This window comes from Gorilla gorilla, chromosome 10, assembly GCF_029281585.2.
Source record: "Gorilla gorilla gorilla isolate KB3781 chromosome 10, NHGRI_mGorGor1-v2.1_pri, whole genome shotgun sequence".
NCBI classification, from domain to species: Eukaryota; Metazoa; Chordata; class Mammalia; order Primates; family Hominidae; genus Gorilla; species Gorilla gorilla.
The window spans coordinates 52,559,846-52,579,538 of record NC_073234.2 but is presented as its reverse complement, the minus strand read 5'-3'; the positions used below and the strand labels follow the sequence as shown (position 1 = coordinate 52,579,538).

Sequence of the window (19,693 nt, the reverse complement as noted above, 5' to 3'; positions counted from 1 at the left end):
TTCCAGAGATTTTATGTAAAATCAACATTTCTGACTTCTCTTTAAAAATTAGATTTGGGGGCCGGGCACAATAGCTCACACCTGTAATCCAAGCACTATAATTCTTTTTTTTTTTTTTTTTTTTGAGATGGTGTCTCGCTCTGTTGCCCAGGCTGGAGTGCAGTGGCACGATCTCGGCTCACTGCAACCTCCGCCTCCCAGGTTCAAGCAATTCTTCTGCCTCAGCCTCCTAAGTAGCTGGGATTACAGGAGCCTGCCACCACGGCCAGCTAATTTTTGTATTTTTAGTAGGGACGGGGTTTCACCATGTTGGTCAGGCTGATCTCGAACCCCTGACCCCGTGATCCACCTGCCTTGGCCTCCCAAAGTGCTGGGATTACAGGCATGAGCCACAATGCCCAGCCTATCCAAGCACTTTGGAAGGCCAAGGTGGGTGGATTATCTGAGGTCAGGAGTTTAAGACCAGCCTGGCCAACATGGCGAAACCCTGTCTCTACTGAAAATACAAAAATTAGCTGGGCATGGTGGTGCATGCCTGTAATCCCAGCTACTCGGGAGGCTGAGGCAGGAGAATCACTTGAACCGGGAAGGCAGAGGTTGCAGTGAGCTGACATTGTGCCACTGCACTTTAGCCTGGGCAACAAAGTGAGACTCTGTCTCAAAAAAAAAAAAACATTAGATTTGGCCACACTGGCCCTAAACTGTGGCTGTAAACGACAACAAACAGCTAGAATAAAGTAGCAGCTTCCCCTTCAGATGGTACAGTTTTCTTACCCAGCTTGCTTTACTCATAAGCATTATCTGCCTGGCCCTTACGGACAACTGAGTTTGAAAGTGCCGTAATGAGGAGTCACTTGGAGAGGCCCACTTTATTTTATTTTATTTTTTTAACTTTTATTTTTTATTTTTATTTTTTGGAGAGGCAGGGTCTCCTTATGTTGCTCAGGCTGGTCTTAAACTGGGCTCAAGTGATCCTCCTGCCTCAGCCTCCTCAAATGCTGAGATTACAGGCATGAGCCACCATGCCCAACAAGAGGCCCTCTTTAGACAGAGAATTCAATGAATTAATGTTTAAGCAACAGCCTGAAGAATGAGGAGCTTGTCATGTACAGAGCTAAGCCTAGGGCTTCATCTTCATAAGAGCAGATTCAAAATCGAGAAAAAATTCAAAGCCAAAACTGTAACAGGTTACCTCCACCTCCCACTTTGATCAGACTGCTTTCATTGCATCCCAGCCTTGAAATTCATCTCCCAGTTCTGACAGCCTTTTTAATAGTGCAGACCCTAACATAGCTATGCACTGTGCCCATCATCCATGATCTCATAACAAAAGGAACCATAGAATAGTATTTCTAATGCCACTATCCTTTTCACAAAGACAGTCAGGCAACTTGGCTACCCTCTGCCAAGTCTGGCTACCCTCTGCCAAGTTTTGCTTCAACCATATCATTCAATCTTCCACCTGAAAATTACATTCAATGGTAATTTTGTTCTATTCCTAGTATTTTCTTGAAGCCACTTGAATTGCCCCAGAGTTGAAGTCTGTTCCCACATGGCCAAGCTGTGAGACACATAGGCTGACCTCTGGGAGTTCATTATAAGGCCATGAAAAGTGTTGTGCTCCAGAGACACCTGTCGAGACAAAGGTGACTGTATTTGGCTTTTATCTAAGATGTTTAGTCTCCCTAGAGTGATGAGTACCATAACCACAGATGTCAAGTGGGAACTCAGGGCAGCCTGACAATCCTATCATATTCCGCTAGTCACTCTCCCAATCCTCAAGTCAACTATTTCACATCTCCCTCCTTGAATCTCTGAAGCCCCTCTCCCATTCTCACTCTGAGCTAACTTCCTTGCTCCTTATTTCACTAAGAAAATTAGAAGGAATCAGAGACTTTCCATCATCCCATCTAACATTCCACTCCATTCCCTCTGGTTCAATGAATAAACTGATTCCTTTTGTGTACTGGAGCCCATCCCTTGTCATCTACTCAAAGATTTTGCTCCTAAAACTATCACCTTCTCCCTCAGGATTCTCCTTCTTTCCAGATCATTTCCATCAGTATACAAATATGCTATAATCTCTTTCACCTGGCAAGGGAAGGGCAAGGGAAGAAACCTCCCTTGACCACGTGGTCCCCTCAAGTTATTGCCCTCATTTCTTTCTCCACCCTCTTCTCCCCACTACCATCCTGATTATATCAAAATTCCTGGAAAGAGAAGTTTATACTCACAGTCTAGAAAAAAAAAAAAAAAAAGCATGCCAATTGCCCTTGCTTTAAATTCATGATCACCAAACTCAAGCGGGTCTTGTTGTCCGCTTGAGTTTAGTGATTATCGCTGCCCAGAAGTCAAACTACATTTCCTGGTTCCATTCACTCTCCTAGTCTCCTGGAGGCCTTTTCCTACCTTCTCCTGTTTCTTCAAACCTCCAACACCTCTTCCCCCATCCTCATTCTCACATAATGAGTTGCCTTCTATTTCACAGAGAAAACAGAAGCAATTGGTAGATAATTTCCATAAGCTATCACAAACCACATCTATCCATCTACCTGCATCTGTGCCCATATATCTCCTATTATCATGAATGAATGGCCCACGCACCTATTAAGACAAACCCCCTCCATTTTTGACCAGATCCCATTTCTTTTTGCCTTCTCCAAAACACCACTCCAATAATTCTTCTCACTCTTGCATTAATTTGTCCATCTATAATTTCCTTTTCTGGCTGAGCCCAGTGGCTCACACCTGTAATCCCAGCACTTTGAGAGGCCAAGGCGAGTGGATCACTTGAGGCCAGGAGTTCAAGACCAACCTGACCAACATGGTGAAACCCCATCTCTACTAAAAATACGAAAATTAGCTGGGCGTGGTGGTGCACGCCTGTAGTCCTAGCTACTTGGGAGGCTGAGGCAGGAGAATCGCTTGAACCTGGGAGGCAGAGGCTGCAGTGGGCTGAGATCGTGCCACTGCACTCCAGCCTGGGCGACAGAGTGAGACTCAGTCTCAAAAAAAAAAAAAAAAAAATCTTCTTCCATCTTAAAACCCCTCATTTCCTATTTCCCTGTTCCCCGTAGACGTAAACGTTGTCTGTTTTGGCTGGGCGCGGTGGCTCATGCCTGTAATCCCAGCACTTTGGGTGGCCGAGGCAGGTGGATCACTTGAGGTCAGAAGTTCAAGATCAACCTGACCAAAATGGGGAAACTCTGTCTGTACTAAAAATAAAAAATTAGCCGGGCATGGTGGCATATGCCTGTAATCCCAGCTACTCAGGAGGCTGAGGCAGGAGGCAGGAGAATTGCTTGAACCCAGGAGGCAGAGCTTTCGGTGAGCCAAGATCATGCCATTGCACTCCAGCCTGGGCAACAAGAGTGAAACTTGGTGTCAAAAAAAAAAAAAAAAAAAAGAGTTGTTTTTTCTGTCTCTGGTTCTTCTTCTTCTTCTTTTTTTTTTTTTTTCCAGATGGAGTCTTGCCCTGTTGCCCAGGCTGGAGTGCAGTGGCGCAACCTCGGCTCACTGCAAGCTCTGCCTCCCGGGTTCATGCTATTCTCCTGCCTTAGCCTCCTGAGTAGCTGGGACTACAGGTACCCGCCACCATGCTCAGCTAAATTTTTGTATTTTTAGTAGAGATGGGGTTTCACCGTGTTAGCCAGGATAGTCTCGATCTCCTGACCTCATGATCTGCCTGCCTCGGCCTCCCAAAGTGCTGGGATTACAGGCGTGAGCCACCACGCCCAGCCTATCTCTGGATCTGCCATTCTCTCTTGAGCCCACACCAACCCAGGCACTTGCCATCACCACACCATTAAAACTGCTTCAGGCTGGGTGCAGTGGCCCAGGCCTGTAATCCCAGTACTTTGGGAGGCCGAGGCGGGAAAATCGCTTGAGTTTAGGAGTTTTAGACCAGCCTGGGCAACAGAGTGAGACCTCATCTCTACTAAAAATCAAAAAAATTAGCTGGGCATAGTGGCACGCACCTTTAGTCCCAGCCATCAGGGAGGCTGAAGAGAGAGGATTACTTGAACCCAGAAGATTGAGGATGCACTGAGCTATAATCACACCACTGCACTCCAATCTGAGCAACAGAATGAGACTCTCTCTCTCTAAAAAACAAAACAAAACAAAACAAAACCCTGCTGTATCCATTTACCAATGACTCACATATTGCTAAGTTAAACGGTAAACTCTTAGTTCTCATTTTATTTAACATATGGGCAGAAAAGTGCAACAGAGCTCAGATGGTTCTGAATCCTGGTACTGCTGAGGTTGCTTGAAATATGTGGCTAGCTGGGAAGGGTTTGACCTTATGGACCACCATGGGGAACATGCCTCCTACTTTTCTATTACCTCAGAACTGGTTTGTGAAATTCGCAACGTGGGGCAGGGAGATTATGGGTAAAATACAGCGTTCTCTTCGTCTCCTAGCAAGCCCACATCTACCTTGCTTACCCTGGTCTTTCTCATCCCAAATTCTATGTCCATTAATTCAGGGAACCCACAGTTCCTGAATCTCCAGTCACCCTTTTCCACAAGCTAAACAATCTTGAAAGACTTTCATTTGTCTCCAGAATGGTTCCCTGGTCCCAGTTTCTTCCTGGTTGATTTCACCTTGTTAATACATTCACTCAAACTGCTTGACACCTTTCTGTCCATCTGGTTTTAGCACTTCAACCATTCTGTGGTTCAAATCAGCCACATTCCTTGCCTGGTCCCTTAGCTAGGCCTTTAACAGCAACTATAAAAATGAACCTATTAATAGTCACACTTTTCATTCTTAACACTGTTACTATCATGATATTTGTAAGTCCCTCACAATTTTTCCTTGAAGAACGATAGGTTTTTTTTTCCTCCTAGTGGGTGTGAGTATATTAACATTCAACTCAAAAGGGCCCACTCAAGCTTTCCTTATTAGAGTCATAATGAAAACTCACAGAGGTGAGTCAACACATGTAATCAAACATTCTGCCAATCCCTGCCTCCTTCCTACCTTTTCCTCCTGATAAAGAATCAAAATAGAAAAATCAAAGAGGCAAATGGGTGTGGGGAACATACTTTGGTCTATCCTTGACTTCAGAAACTCAGTTTAAGCCAGGTGCAGTGGCTCATACCTGTAATCCCAGTGCTTTGGGAGGCTTAGGCAAAAGGATCACTTGAGCCCAGGGGTTTGAGACCAGCCTGGGCAATACAGTGGGACCCTGTCTCTACAAAAAATTAGTCAGGTGTATTGGCGCATGCCTGTAGTCCCAGGTACTTGGGAGGATGAGGTGGGAGGATCACTTGAGCCCAGGAGGTTGAGACTGCAGTGAGCCATGATTGCACCAGTGCATTCCAGCCTAGTGACAGAGTGAGACTGACTCAAAAACAAAAAGAAACTCAGTTTATCAAGTATCCAAAGATGTTCAAATTCAGGAGGCTAACTCACACTAAGCAAATTCATAGTGCCTCAGTTTCCTCACCTATAAATGGAGACAATAATGTCTGCCTTATAGACTTATTGTAGAGAGGCCGGGTGCGGTGGCTCACACCTGTAATCCCAGCACTTTGGGAGGCCGAGACAGGCAGATCACCTGCGGTCAGGAGTTCAAGACCAGCCTGGCCAACATGGTGAAACTTCATCCCTACTAAAAATACAAAAATTAGCCACATGTGTTAGCGGGTGCCTGTAATCCCAGCTACTTGGGAGGCCGAGGCATGAGAATCTCTCGAAGCTGGGAGGCGGAGGTTGCAGTGAGCTCAGATCATGCCACTGTGCTCCAGCCTGGGCAACAGAGCGAGACTCTGCCTCAAAAAAAACAAACAAACAAACAAACAAAAAAAGATGTATTGTGGACATCAAATAAAATAATGTATGTAACGTACCTAAAACTTAGCACATAAAACTTTACAACAGATGATGGAGGAAAAGTTATAAATCATATGTAAGTTCACTATTTACATATAGAACACATACCTTTCCTGTGGCTAGAATATCTTTGTCCACTACTGAAGACATACTTGCCAGGATAGGATACCTGGAAAACAATATTTTTAACCATAAGATTCCTTGAGGTACAAAAAACGCTGGCTGGCTTCAAAGGATATTTCATCTAGGCCCTGAAAGAGGCTGGTCAACTCACTGCCCACAGAAGAGCACCCCGACCAGTGACCAGTACTCCTATGTCTACCAGTTGGGAGATACCTGTCCCTCCCAGGCTCACCCTTCCTCTTTCTAATACTGGTTGCTCCTGCAGATTCAGCCCAGCTTCCAGGGTTCATTTACCTTCTACTCTGGAGTCTTGAGTGCCCAAGCTTTCCCTTCTGTCCTGCCCAGGGAAGCACAATCCTGTATCAGTCCTTTCCTTTGCTGAATCTCTCTCAACACCAGCTTTGAACCCTGCTCTCCTATTTATTCTTTTTTTTTTTTTTTTTTTTTGACAGAGTTTTGCTCTTGTTGCCCAGGCTGGAGTACAGTGGGGCAATCTCGGCTCACTGCAACCTCCACCTCCCGGGTTCAAGCGATTCTCCTGCCTCAGCCTCCTGACTAGCTGGGATTACAGGCACATGCGACCACACCCAGCTAAGTTTTTGTATTTTAGTAGAGACGGGATTTCATCGTGTTGGCCAGGCTGGTCTCGAACTATCGACCTCAGGTGATCCACCCACCTTGGCCTCCCAAAGTGCAGGGATTACAGGCGTAAGCCACTGTGCCCGGCCATCCTATTTATTCTTAGCTTCATACCTGACACTCCTCTTGGTCCAGGAGGGCCCTGTTCTTTATTTTAGACAAATTCCCTCTAATCTGGCCCTTCTTTGAGAAAACTCCTTGCCTTGTTGTATGAAAATCTTGTGTCAGCCTAGCTCTCACCATAACACAAGTCCAGGCACCCAGAACACTGTTCATTGACCAGAGTCACAGAGAAAATCTCTGCGAGATTTGGGTGGTAGGGAAAGATTATGCCTGTTCTTGTCTTCAGACAATTGAGACAAATGACCTCTCCTTGCCAGACTCTCCAGTGACTACCCTCTAGCCACAGACACGCTGACCTTCAAGCTGGGCACATCCCAAGGGCCTCACTCCAGCTTATCCCACTGCTGCCCTTATCATTTCCCTTCCCTGAGGAATTCACTAATGAGTCCTCAGAGTTGCTCTCATTTCCAATTCCAAATGAATTTCTTTAAAGAAAGGCTCAACCTTGAGTTTCTGGTAAAAGCTGAACTCGTCTTACTTACGTTCTCATTTCTTGGATCCTGTTAGAGGACACAAAAGGTAGTCTTCCCAAGCCTGGCTGGAATGTCTTCTGCTCAATCTCCTAGTCTCCTTGCCTCTCTGAGCTGCCTCTTTGGTGAACTACCTGTTAGGAGACAGCTGGAGATCCCATTCTTAGACTCCAGCAGAGGGCACTGTTGTTCTGGCTTTTCTTTACTTTTTTTTTTTCTTTTTCTTTTTTTTTTTTTTTCTTTTTTTGGAGACAGTCTCACTCTGTCGCCCAGGCTGGAGTGCAGTGGCGCAATCTCGGCTCACTGCAACCTCTGCCCCCCGGGTTCAAGTGATTCTCCTGCCTCAGCCTCCGGAGTAGCTGGGACTACAGGTGTGTGCCACAATGCCCGGCTAATTTTTGTATTTTTAGTAGAGACAGGGTTTTGCCATGTTGGCCAGGCTGGTCTGGAACTCCTGACCTCAAGTGATCCACCCGCCTCAGCCTCCCAAAGTGCTGGGATTACAGGCATGAGCCACTGTCTCCAGCTTTTCAAACAGGAGCATAAGTGGCACAATTCAACCAAGAATGAATTGGCCAGAGCCACTGAGCCCCTCTGCCTTTCCAAATGGATAAACCTTCTGAAGTTAGAGAAATGTACCTTGGGGCAGAGTGTGATGGCTCATGCCTGTAATCCAACCACTGTGTGAGGCCAAGGCAGGAAGATTATTTGAGCCCAGGAGTTCTAGACTAGCTTGGGCAACATAGCAAGACCCTTTCTCTACCAAAAAAATGTTTTTAATTAGCCAGGCATGGTGGCACATGCCTGTAGTCTCAACTACTCAGGAGGCTGAGGCAGGAGGATCACTTGAGCCCAGGAGTGAGATGAGGTCTCACTCTGTTGCCCAGGCTGGTCTAAAACTCCTAAACTCAAGTGATTCTCCTGCCTCGGCCTCCCAAAGTACTGGGATTACAGGCCTGGGCCACTGCACCCAGCCTGAGGCATTTTTTTTTTTAGACGGAGTCTCGCTCTGTCACCCAGGCTGGAGTGCAGTGGTGTGATCTCGGCTCACTGCAAGCTCCACCTCCCAGGTTCACGCCATTCTCCTGCCTCAGCCTCTCGAGTAGCTGGGACTACAGGTGCCCGCCACCATGCCCGGCTAATTTTTTGTATTTTTAGTAGAGACGGGGTTTCACTGTGTTAGCCAGGATGGTCTCGATCTCCTGACCTCGTGATCCACCCGACTAGGCCTCCCAAAGTGCTGGAATTACAGGCGTGAGCCACCGTGGCTGGCCTGTTTTCGTTTTTTGAGGCAGGGTCTTGCTCTGTCACCCAGGCTGGAGTGCAGTGGCACAATCACAGCCCACTGCAGCTTCAACCTCCTGAACTTCAGCGATCTTCCCACTTCAGCCTCCCGAGTAGCTGGGACCACAGGCTCGTGCCACCATACCTCAGCCTCCCAAAGTGCTGGGATTATAGGCATTAGCCACCATGCCTGGCTGCAAATACCCTAATCTAGAAGGTAGATTTCTGGGAGGCACAAAGGTAGACTCATTCTAAAAATTCTTCAACCTGAAAACATTGTGGCCAATCAGCCCCAGTTGCAACAAACAGAGGCAATGGGCAAAGTAGTGAATAACTAAGATTGTGTGACCACCCCAAGTCACAGGGAAACTTGTAATACTGAGAAATCTGCACCATTAATTTGGAGGGATGGAAGATCCACTCAAGTACTTTTATATGACCCTACATGTCCTTCATAGTCTATTCAAAGCATTAAAGGTGGTTTTATGGCAACCCCCAATTTGTGGCCCAGTTCTAGAAGCTATTTAGGGTATTTCATATCTACTTATCAACAAAGACCATGCAGAGCATGGTGTTAACTGGGTGGATGAAGGACCTCTGCTGTATCACCTACCGACAGAATAATTGATTCATCTACCTTACCACAGTGGAGTCTGGTTATAAAGAGCTCATTGCGTCCCTCTACCCAGAACATGCCCTTTCCCAGTAGCTGTGGCATGATTCTTTCCAAGCCCTGCCCCCTTCACCCCAGGTACCTTCCAAACCTTGGCAGCTTGGGGAAGTTATGGGTTATCAAGAATATCTCCCAGCTTGCCAAAATGGATGCAAGGTATATGCCAGTTGGTGCTTGATTCCATAGGAAGGCATCCAGGTGAGTGATACTGTCCAGCACACCTCCAAGCACACACTGACCATTCATATGGGAAGCCGGGACCATGCTACTTGGACATGTTGAGATAATAGAGAACATCATCTGCCTGTACCCTTGACAATCAGCCTGAGGCCTCGGGAACAGACAGATTTCCTGTCACTTGAGCTCAGACCAATAATTATTCTCAGTCTAGACTGGCCACTAGGAATATGCTTGTTCTTTCTCCTCAGTTTCTTTCTTTTTTTTGAGACGGAGTCTTGCTCTGTTGCCCAGGCTGGAGTGCAGTGGTGTGATCTCGGCTCACTGCAAGCTCGGCCTCCTGGGTTCACGCCATTCTCCTGCCTCAGCCTCCCAAGTAGCTGGGACTACAGGCACCTGCCACCACACCTGGCTAATTTTTTTTTTTTTGTATTTTTAGTAGAGACGGGGTTTCACTGTGTTAGCCAGGATGGTCTCCATCTCCTGACGTCGTGATCCGCCTGCCTCGGCCTCCCAAAGTGCTGGGATTACAGGCATGAGCCACCGTGCCCGGCCTCCTCAGTCTATTTCTATTTGTCCAAGGACATCCTACCACCCCTACCTTGCCCAAATTCAAATACCAGCTCAATAATATTGCTTCCAGGAAATGGCCTCGTTGCTATAACCTGTGATGAAGTACAAATCAGCCCCGTGGTTCAGTCCAGGCTTCCAGAACTTTATATGCTAACCAAGGCTTCAGTACTGTTGCTTCTCCAAGTCCTCAACTGTACAGGGAGGGGATTCAAACTGTGCCCCACTCTGGTGGTACCATTATTTCAGATAGAAAATGTTAAAAGAGATTTAATTGGAAGGCAAACGAGAGAGATGAGGGACAGAGATGATGAATGAGTGAGGCCAAGCCAGGAAGAAAATAAAAAAGCAGGAGCTGGGGAAGAACTCCAGAATAGAAGTGGCATCGCCACACTCCACCAGAGATTAGTCAGCAATCCTCGGCAATTTCCAAAGAGAATGGTAAACTGATGCAGTTCCTGACAAGCATCCATAATCATGAAAAATAAAAATTTGAGGAATGGGATGACTTCTGCTCCAGGAATACAGAATCAAGGCCCTGAAAACGTCAGATGCAGAGGTGGATTTTTTTTTCTTTTTTCTTTTTTTTTTTTTGAGACAGAGTTTCACTCTTGTCTCCCAGGCTGGAGTGTAGTGGTGTCATCTTGGCTCACTGGAACCTCCACCTCCGGGATTCAAGCGATTCTCTTCCCTCAGCCACCCTGGTAGCTGGGATTACAGGCGTGCACACTACCCCTGGCTAATTTTTGTACTTTTTATAGAGATGGGGTTTCACCATGTTGGCCAGGCTGGTCTCAAACTTCTGACCTCAGGTGATCCATCCTCCTCGGCCTCCCAAAGTGCTGGAATTACAGGCATGAGCCACGGTGCCCAGCCAAGAGCTGGATTTTACTCTGCATTTGAGACTGGCTGGAGGAGATAGGGAAAGGGGCCTAGCGCCTTTTTGGCTTGCGTGACAGAATGGATGGAACAGCCAAGAGACAGAAATCTTGAAGCCACCCTAAACAGCTTTCCTTTTCTCACTCCCTCACCAAGTCTTGCTCTTCTGAAAGACTAAAACAAAAAAATTAAATTTTTTTCAAACTCATCCTCCCTTGCTCAGGAGTCTGAGATGCAAGCCAAATCTAGCCTATTTAAGCAGAATATGAATGTACTAAAAAAATATTGGCTGGGCGCAGTGCCTCACCCCTGTAATCCTAGCCCTTTGGGAGGCGGAGGCAGGTGGATCATGAGGTCAGGAGTTCGAGACCAGCCTGGCCAATATGGTGAAATCCTGTCTCTACTAAAAATACAAAAATGAGCCAGGCGTGGTGGTGAGCGCCTGTAGTCCCAGCTACTTGGGAGGCTAAGGCAGAAGAATCGCTTGAACCCAGGAGGCAGAGGTTGCAGTGAGCCAAGATCACACCACTGCACTGCAGCCTGGGTGACAGAGTGAGACTCTATCTCAAAAAATAAAATAAAATAAAATAAAATAAAAAAATAAATATATATGTATATATATGGGACCAGGTGCAGTGGCTCACGCCTGTAATCCCAGCACTTTGGGAGGCCAAGGCAGGAGGATCACATGAGGCCAGGAATTCAAGACCAGCCTGGCCAACATGGTGAAACCCCATCTCTACTAAAAACATGAAAATTAGCTGGGCATGGTGGCACACGCTGGTAATCCCAGCTACTTGGCAGGCTGATGCAGGAGAATCACTTGAACCCGGCAGATAGATGTTGCAGTGAGCCAAGATCATGCCACTGCACTCCAGCCTGGGTGACAGAGCAAGACTCCATCTTAAAAAAACAAAAACTATATATATGTGGGGCTGGATGCAGTGGCTCATACCTGTAGTCCCAGCACTTCAGGACGCTGAGGAGGGAAGATCGCTTGAGCCCATAAGTTCAAGGCTTCAGTGAGCTACGATTGCACCACTGTACTCCAGCCTGGGTGGCAGAGGCAGACCCTCTTAAAATACATAAATAAATAAAAAGAGAAAGAAAATAAGAAAATATTGGGAAGCACGTAAAAGCTGCAGTAGGAATGGAAAACTACACATGGTGGATAGTAACCAGAAGCAATGCTCAGAATCATGCCATAGACCTGGTCTGGCACAGACACTACTACATTCAATGCTGTAGTGGACACTACTGGCACCAAGGATGCTGGGCCCTGAATACTGCTGCTGGAAACAGGATGCAGCTTCACTGCTGTCACCTCCCGTCACTAGCGGATAACTTTATATGGCCACTGCTTCTTTGCAACCTTCTTTGATTCAAAATCTGAAACGGATGTGTTTGATTGGCCTAGCCAAAATTCTTTGTCCATATCCTTGCTGAAAGAGAGGTTGGCTAAGGAAGAACTAGTCTATTCAGCCTCTATTGTGAGATACAGGTTTTGCTTCATACGGAGTGATTCCCAAACATAATGAATGCTAGGTAGCCACTATAATACACCACTTTACCAGCCCCATCTCCTGTCCTTCTCCTCTTCACCCAGCACTCCAGGCTCCAAATCAAATAGCTCTCTGATGCCTTTCTTGTGCTTCTAAACACTTGTCATTCTGCTGTCTGAAATGCTCTTCCTAATTCCACTGTAACCTACCTCCTTCTTTTCCTCCAAGACTTAGCTCAAACATGACTTCCACTATTAGACCATTTGAAGTTCTGCAAATATGCCAATCCCAGGAAAGGAATGTCTATCCAGATAAGGGCCTTTTTCACTTGGACTAACCCTAAGTATGTGTCCAATATCCTGATTCCAGAATTTGGCCTCTTAAAATCCAGGAGTCAGGGAGAAGCAAGAGAGTGGTAAGGGAGGTCTTGTGATCACTGTGTTCTCTCTCCCTCCCCTCTGTCACAGCCATGGTGATTGGATTCCTAAGGTCCTGAAAATTGGATGTGAGTGGCTAGGAGAGATCCCTGCCATGCATCTGGTTAGCATGGAGACCAGGGAATCAGAGAATCAAATTGTCATTTGCCAAGTACTCAGAACGAGTCTACTCTAATTTCAGACCAGAAGGAACCAGAGCCTACTAGGCTTCCCCCCATTATCTCAAAAGATGGGAATTATTCCGTGCACCAGAATAGCCACACAAGATACCACGAAGCTGTCCAGAAGGTGTTGTTGAAGACGTGTAAGTACCTTGGGGTGGGCATCATGCTAGGAGAAAAAAAGATATGTCTGAGTTCCTAAAGAATGGCTGGGATGAGGCTGGGCTTGGTGGCTCATGTCTGTAATCCTAGCACTTTGGGAGGCCGAGGCAGGCGGATCACAAGGTCAGGAGTTCAAGACCAGCCTGACCAATATGGTGAAAGCTCGTCTCTACTAAAAATACAAAAATTAGCCGGGCATGGTGGTGCATGCCTGTAGTCTCAGCTACTCAAGAGGCCTTGAAGCCGGGAGTTGGAGGTTGCGTGAGCCAAGATCGTGCCACTGCACTCCAGCTTGGGCAACAGAGTGATACTTTGTCTCAAAAAAAAAAAAAAAAAAAAAAAAAAGAATGGCTGGGATGTGGTTGGGTATGGTTATCCGGCAGGAAAAAAAAAAAGAGCCAAGAGAAGAGACTGAGAGGAAGAGGGAGAAAGTAGACTTGGTGGGGTAAGCACGACATGATAAAATGAAAAAAATTTTTTTTTTGAGATGAGTCTTGCTCTGTCACCCAGCCTGGAGTGCAATGGCGCCATCTCAGCTCACTGCAACCTCTGCCTCCCAGGTTCAAGTGATTCTCTTGCCTCAGCCTCCTGAGTAGCTGAGATTACAGGTGTCTGCCACCATACCTGGCTAATTTTTGTATTTTTAGTAGAGGTTGGTTTGTCCAGGTTGGTCTCAAACTCCTGACCTCAGGTGATCCACCCACTTGGGCCTCCCAAAGTGCTGGGATTACAGGCGTAAGCCACCATGCCCATCAATGAAATGAAATTTGAATTAGACTTGGAAGCAGAAGATCCATGTTTGAGTCCTAGTTCTGCCTCTTTTTTGATGTTTCACCTTTTCTTTTCTTTTCTTGGAAACAGGATCTCATTCTGTCACCCAGGCTGGAGTGCAGTGCTGCAATCATAGCTCACTGCAGCCTCGAACTCCTGGGCTCAAGTGATCTTCTTGCCTCAGTCTCCTGAGTAGCTGGGACTACAGGCATGCACCACCAAGCCTGGCTAATTTTTTAAAAACATTTTTGTAGAGAGGGAGTCATGCTATGTTGTCCAGGCTGGTGTCAAACTCCCAGGCTCAAGTGATCCTCCCACCTTGGCCTCCCACAGTGCTGGGATTACAGGTGTGAGCCACCACACCCAGCCCATTTACCCTTTATCAACCTACTCCCTCATTGGTTTTGCTGTTGTTGTTGTTTGTTATTATTGTTTTGAGGCAGATTCTCACTCTATCGCCCAGGCTGTAGTGCAGTGCTACGATCTTGGCTCACTGCAACCTCCGCCTCCCTTGTTCAAGTGATTCTTGTGCCTCAGCCTCCTGAGTAGGTGGGACTACAGGAGTGCACCACCACCCCTGGCTAATTTTTGTATTTTTAGTAGAAACAGGGTTTCACCATGTTGGCCAGGCTGGTCTCGAACTCCTGATCTCAGGTGATCCATCTCCCTCGGCCTCCCAAAGTGCTGGGATTACAGGCGTGAGCCGCCACTTAGGGCCCCTCATTGGTTTAAAGGCAGGATGTTGGGGAGAGAAAATGCCTGAGCTATTGTTTTACTAATCTTTCAAAATTATTGGGAGAAAAAAGTATATTGTATATTATCATGCATTATCCCTTTGAGGAATAGTAAGCACAAGCTTTGGCATTTTATTGAACTGGGTTTAAACTGCAAACGAATTCTGTGACTTCAGGCAAGTTCCTTTAACCACAACCTCTCTGAACCATCTGGAAATGGGAATAATACTTTTTAGCACTGTTGTCAAGAGAGAACATGTACATTTTAAAAAGCATGTAGCCAGCCTGGGCAACATGGTGAAATCCCATCTATAAAACATACAGCTGGGCACAGTGGCTCATGCCTGTAATCCCAGCACTTTAGGAAGACGAGGCGGGCGGATCACTTGAGGTCAGGAGTTCGAGACCAGCCTGTCCAACATGGCGAAACCCCGTCTCAACTAAAAATACAAAAAAATGTTACCCGGGCATAGTGGCAGGCGCCTGTAATCCCAGATACTTGATAGGCTGAGGCAGGAGAATCACTTGAACCCAGGAGGCAGAGGTTGCAGTGAGCTGAGATGGCGCCATTGCACTCCAGCCTGGGGGACACAGCGAGACTCCAAAAAAAAAAAAAAAAAATTTTGCAGGACATGGCGGTGCTCGCCTGCAGTCCCAGCTATTCAGGAGGCTCAGGTGGGAGAATCACTTAAGCCTGGCAGGTCAAGGCTGCCATGAGCTGTGATAGTGCTACTGCACTCCAGCCTGGGCAACAGAGCAAGACCCTGTCTTAAAAAAAAAAAAAAAGCATGTAGGACATCAAAGCATGATGTAAGCTGATAAAAAATACAAATAAAAATAAACATCACATAGTGTATGATGCCATTTATATAACTTTTTATTTTTTATTTTTTTTTAGATAAGGTCTCACTCTGTTGCCCAGGCTGAGTACAATGGTGCAATTATAGCTCACTACAGTCTCAAATTCCTGGGCTCAAGTGATCTTTCCACCTCAGCCTCCTGAGTAGCTGAGACTACAGGCATGTGCCACTATGCCCAACTCTTTTTTTTTTTTTTTTTAATAGAGACAAGGTCTGGCTATCTCCCACACAGCGATCCTCCTGCCTCAGCCCCACAAAGTGCTGGAATTACAGGTGTGAGCCACCATGCCAGGCCTTATAATACTCTTATATGACATTCTTATATAACACTCTTATAACATTCTTTTTTTTTTTTTTTTTTTTTTTTTGAGACAGAGTCTCACTCTGTCACCCAGGCTGGAGTGCAGTGGCGCGATCTCGGCTCACTGCAAGCTCTGCCTCCCGGGTTCATGCCATTCTCCTGCCTCAGCCTCCCGAGTAGCTGGGACTACAGGCACCCACCACCATGCCCGGCTAATTTTTTGTATTTTTAGTAGAGACGGGGTTTCACCGTGTTAGCCAGAATGGTCTCGATCTCCTGACCTCGTGATCCGCCCACCTCAGCCTCCCAAAGTGCTGGGATTACAGGCGTGAGCCACCCCACCCAGCATTTTTTTTTTTTTTTTTTTTTTTGAGATGGAATCTTGCTCTGTCGCCCAGGCTGGAGTGCAATGGTGCGATCTCGGCTCACTGCAACCTCTGCCTCCCAGGTTCAAGCGATTCTCCTGTCTCAGCCTCCTAAGTAGCTGGGATTACAGGCACCCGCCACCATGCCTGGCTAATTTTTGTATTTTTAGTAGAGACGAGCTTTCACCATATTGGTCAGGCTGGTCTTGAACTCCTGACCTCAGGTGATCCACCTGCCTCGGCCTCCCAAAGTGCTGGAATTACAGGCGTGAGCCACCGCATCCGGCTCTTATAACATTCTTAAAATGACAAGATTACAGAAATGAAGAACAGATCACTGATTTCCAAAGTGGGGCGGTGGGGGAGGGTGGCTATAAAATGCCAGCTCCAGGATGGGTGGTGATGGAACTGTTCTGTATCAATATATTCAATATATTAATATCATGTTGTGGTAGTGTACCATAGTTTTGTAAGCTGTAACCATTGTGGGGAAGAGTAAAGGGTACACATGATTTCCCTGCTTTTGTTTTTGTTTTTAATAGAGACAGGGTCTTGCTATGTTGCCCAGGCTGGTCTTGAACTCCTGGGCTCAAGTGATCCTCCCAAAGTGCTGGGATTACAGGCATGAGCCACTGCACCTGGTTTCCCCATATTATTCGTTACAACTGTATGTGAACCTATAATTATAACAAAATTAAAGTTTAAAACCTAAAATACTTTCAGAAATCAAAACAGGCACATGTGGAAAGAGGGGTAGTAAGTTATTTCTAATAGCAAAACTTTAATATTTTTCCATTTTTATCTATTCGAGACAGAATCTTGCTCTGTTCCCCAGGCTGGAGTGCAGTGGCACAATCATGGCTCACTGCAGCCTCAACAACCTCCCAGGTTCAAACGATCCTTCCCACCTCAGCTTCCTGAGCAGCTGGTACTACAGGCGTGCACCATCACACTGGGCTAATTTTTGTATTTTTTGTAGAAATGGGGTTTCAACATGTTGCCTGGGCTGGTTCTGGAAGTCCTGGGCTGGAGTGATGCATCTACCTCTTAAAGTGCTGGGATTACAGGTGTGAGCCACTGCACCCAGCCTCTAATAGCAAAACTTTTTAATAGCTTATTATTAATTAATAGAAAAATAAGCCAAAAATGTAACATCTACTCAATGAATTATTAGGGATTTAAAAAAAATTATTATAAACACTATATAGCAATCCAGAATATTAGGCTATAATTCTAAGTTTTAAAAATATACAAATTTTATACTGGTAGAATTAGACTTATCCAAATAAATAGTAAAAGTACTTTTTTTTTTTTTTTTTTGAGACAGTCTCGCTCTGTCGCCCTGGCTGGAGTGCAGTGGCATGATCTCAGCTCACTGCAACCTCCATCTCTCGGGTTCAAGCAATTCTCCTGCCTCATCCTCCTGAGTAGCTGCGATTACAGGCACTCCCCACGATGCCCTGCTAATTTTTGTATTTTTAGTAGAGATGGGTTTCACCATGTTGGCCAGGCTGGTCTCAAACTTCTGACCTCAAGTAATCCACCTGCCTCAGCCTCTAAAAGTGCCGGGATTACAGGCATGAGCCACCTCACTCGGCCAAAAGTACTTTTTTTTTTTTTTTTGAGATGGAGTTTCCCTCTTATTGCCCCAGCTGGAGTGCAGTGGCATAATCTCGGCTCACCGCAACCTCTGCCTCCTGGTTCAAGTGATTCTCCTGCCTCAGCCTCCTGAGTAGCTGGGATTACAGGCATGCACCACCACGCCCAGCTAATTTTTGTATTTTTTTTTTAGTAGAGACGGGGTTTCTCCATGTTGGTCAGGCTGGTCTCGAACTCCCGACCTCAGGTGATCTGCCTGCCTCGGCCTCCCAAAGTGCTGGGATTACAGGCGTGAGCCACTGTGCCCAGCCCAAAAGTACTTTTTCAAACAGCATCAAAGTCTGATATTATTAGAAAAATTTAAGAATATTTAATACCACATTTAGAACATAATAGGCACTAGATAAATGACATCTATTAATAGCATCTAAATGTGAGGTGGTATTAGTTAGGTTTCAGAGAATTACTTGGAGTGAGCAAAGGAAGCCATTTTTTCCAAGAGGAGAGAAGAGAATGAGGATGATTAAGCCAAGAAAAAAGAAAAATAATAGATCAGTGGACCCCATCTTACACATTTCCCAAGTGGGTTGACCACTTGTTTTTCTACCATCTTAGCACTTGGGGAAAGCTCTCTTGGAGATGGGCTTACTAGCAGCAGGAAGAACCAAGACTGATTCATTTGACCATGAAGGGTGTGAGATGCTAGAATCCGGAAGTGAAGCAGGGTGTGGTGACCACACTCCCAGGACCTCTCAGCACCTGGTCCAGCCGAGCAGTTGCTGGGCTGGGCTGGGCTATTGCTGCCCTGAGGCAGAACAGTGAGCAGAGAACTTGAAGGAATTAGATAACCTGCCCTTCCCCCCACCCATTCAGTTCCCAATCAGGTCTTCAGAATCCCCTTGACTGATGCTCAGAACTTCAGCTTCTGGTGGTCCCATGATCCAGGAGTGCGTCCAGAGGAAACCATGCCATGGATCTGGAGCCCACGCCACTGTCTCATAAAAAGCGCGATGACCAGGTTAGGCTGGGAGGGGTAAGGGTGGGGAGGTCAAGGGAAGTACTCCTTCCCTTCACTTTAATTCTTAGAGATTATTTCATCTCCGGTCAGTTAGGGAATTAGGAGAGATTTGAGTCTTACCAGAGAAAACTGGCCCCAGAATTTGGGCCGTGATGGCATTCAAAGGAGTTAGAGATTTGTCTGTGTCTTTGTGTTCCTCTTTGTGGGTGTGACTTCTGAGCTAGTGCAAAACAAGTGTCCATAGTAATCCTGTGGCAGCCCAATGCTGCCTTCGTCGCCACCTCTCCACCCCTCAAATCACCATCCATTGGCAGTAGCCCTACTTTTTCATCACTACCCAGCTCACTGCAGCCTCTGCCACCCAGGTTCAAGCAATTCTGCATTAGCTCCCGAGTAGCTGGGATTACAGGCACCCGCCACCGCGACCGGCTAATTTTTGTATTTTTAGTAGAGACGAGGTTTCACCATCTTGGCCAGGCTGGTCTTGAACTCCTAACCTTGTGATCCACCCGCCAGGGCCTCCCAAAGTGCTGGGATTACAGGCGTGAGCCACTGCGCCCAGCCTCTTGAGAGCTATTTTTAAGGATCTCCTGCTCTCCAGCCTGGCCTGGCTGAATCTCTCTCTGAATCTCTTCTTTCCAGGTTTATGGATCACTCTATTCTCAATGACAGGACCTTCAGTCTGTATTAAGAAGATATGGCTGCAGAAAGACAAGATGAACTGTGGCAAGAGTGCAGAGGGGGAAAGAAGGAGGTTTCCCAGTTCCGATGGCTGACTAATGGGAGGAGGAGATGGAGAAAGCACAGTAAACAGACTGGACTAAAAGTTGCTTGTGTGCACAGGGGGAGCTGTGGGGTCAGGGTGGGAGTGATTCCAGTGTCCAGATTGTTGTGAGAGCTGGTGTGTGGGAGATTCCTGAATAAGCCAGACCTTGGAGTGAGAGGTCTGTGAGGGGCCAAGGCACTGGAAAGAACCGCAGGCCTCACGCATGGCAGGGGTCAC

At 46.5% G+C, this 19,693-nt stretch overlaps 1 protein-coding gene across 2 annotated transcripts in view; it reads left to right on the top strand.

Moving 5' to 3' along the window:
* Positions 1 to 19,522, top strand: part of SPMIP11 (sperm microtubule inner protein 11) — a 38,430-nt gene extending 18,908 nt beyond the window's left edge. The window contains exons 3-5 of one of the 2 annotated variants that reach the window (XM_055357326.2): positions 12,901 to 13,023; positions 18,546 to 18,690; positions 19,333 to 19,522. In XM_055357326.2, coding sequence (XP_055213301.1) covers positions 12,901 to 13,023; positions 18,546 to 18,690; positions 19,333 to 19,381 — 317 coding nt within the window. In that variant the 3' untranslated portion in view covers positions 19,382 to 19,522. The remainder of the gene's footprint in view (positions 1 to 12,900; positions 13,024 to 18,545; positions 18,691 to 19,332) is intronic. The other variant, XM_004053052.3, reaches the window with a different exon arrangement.
* The last annotated feature ends 171 nt before the right edge of the window (positions 19,523 to 19,693 follow it).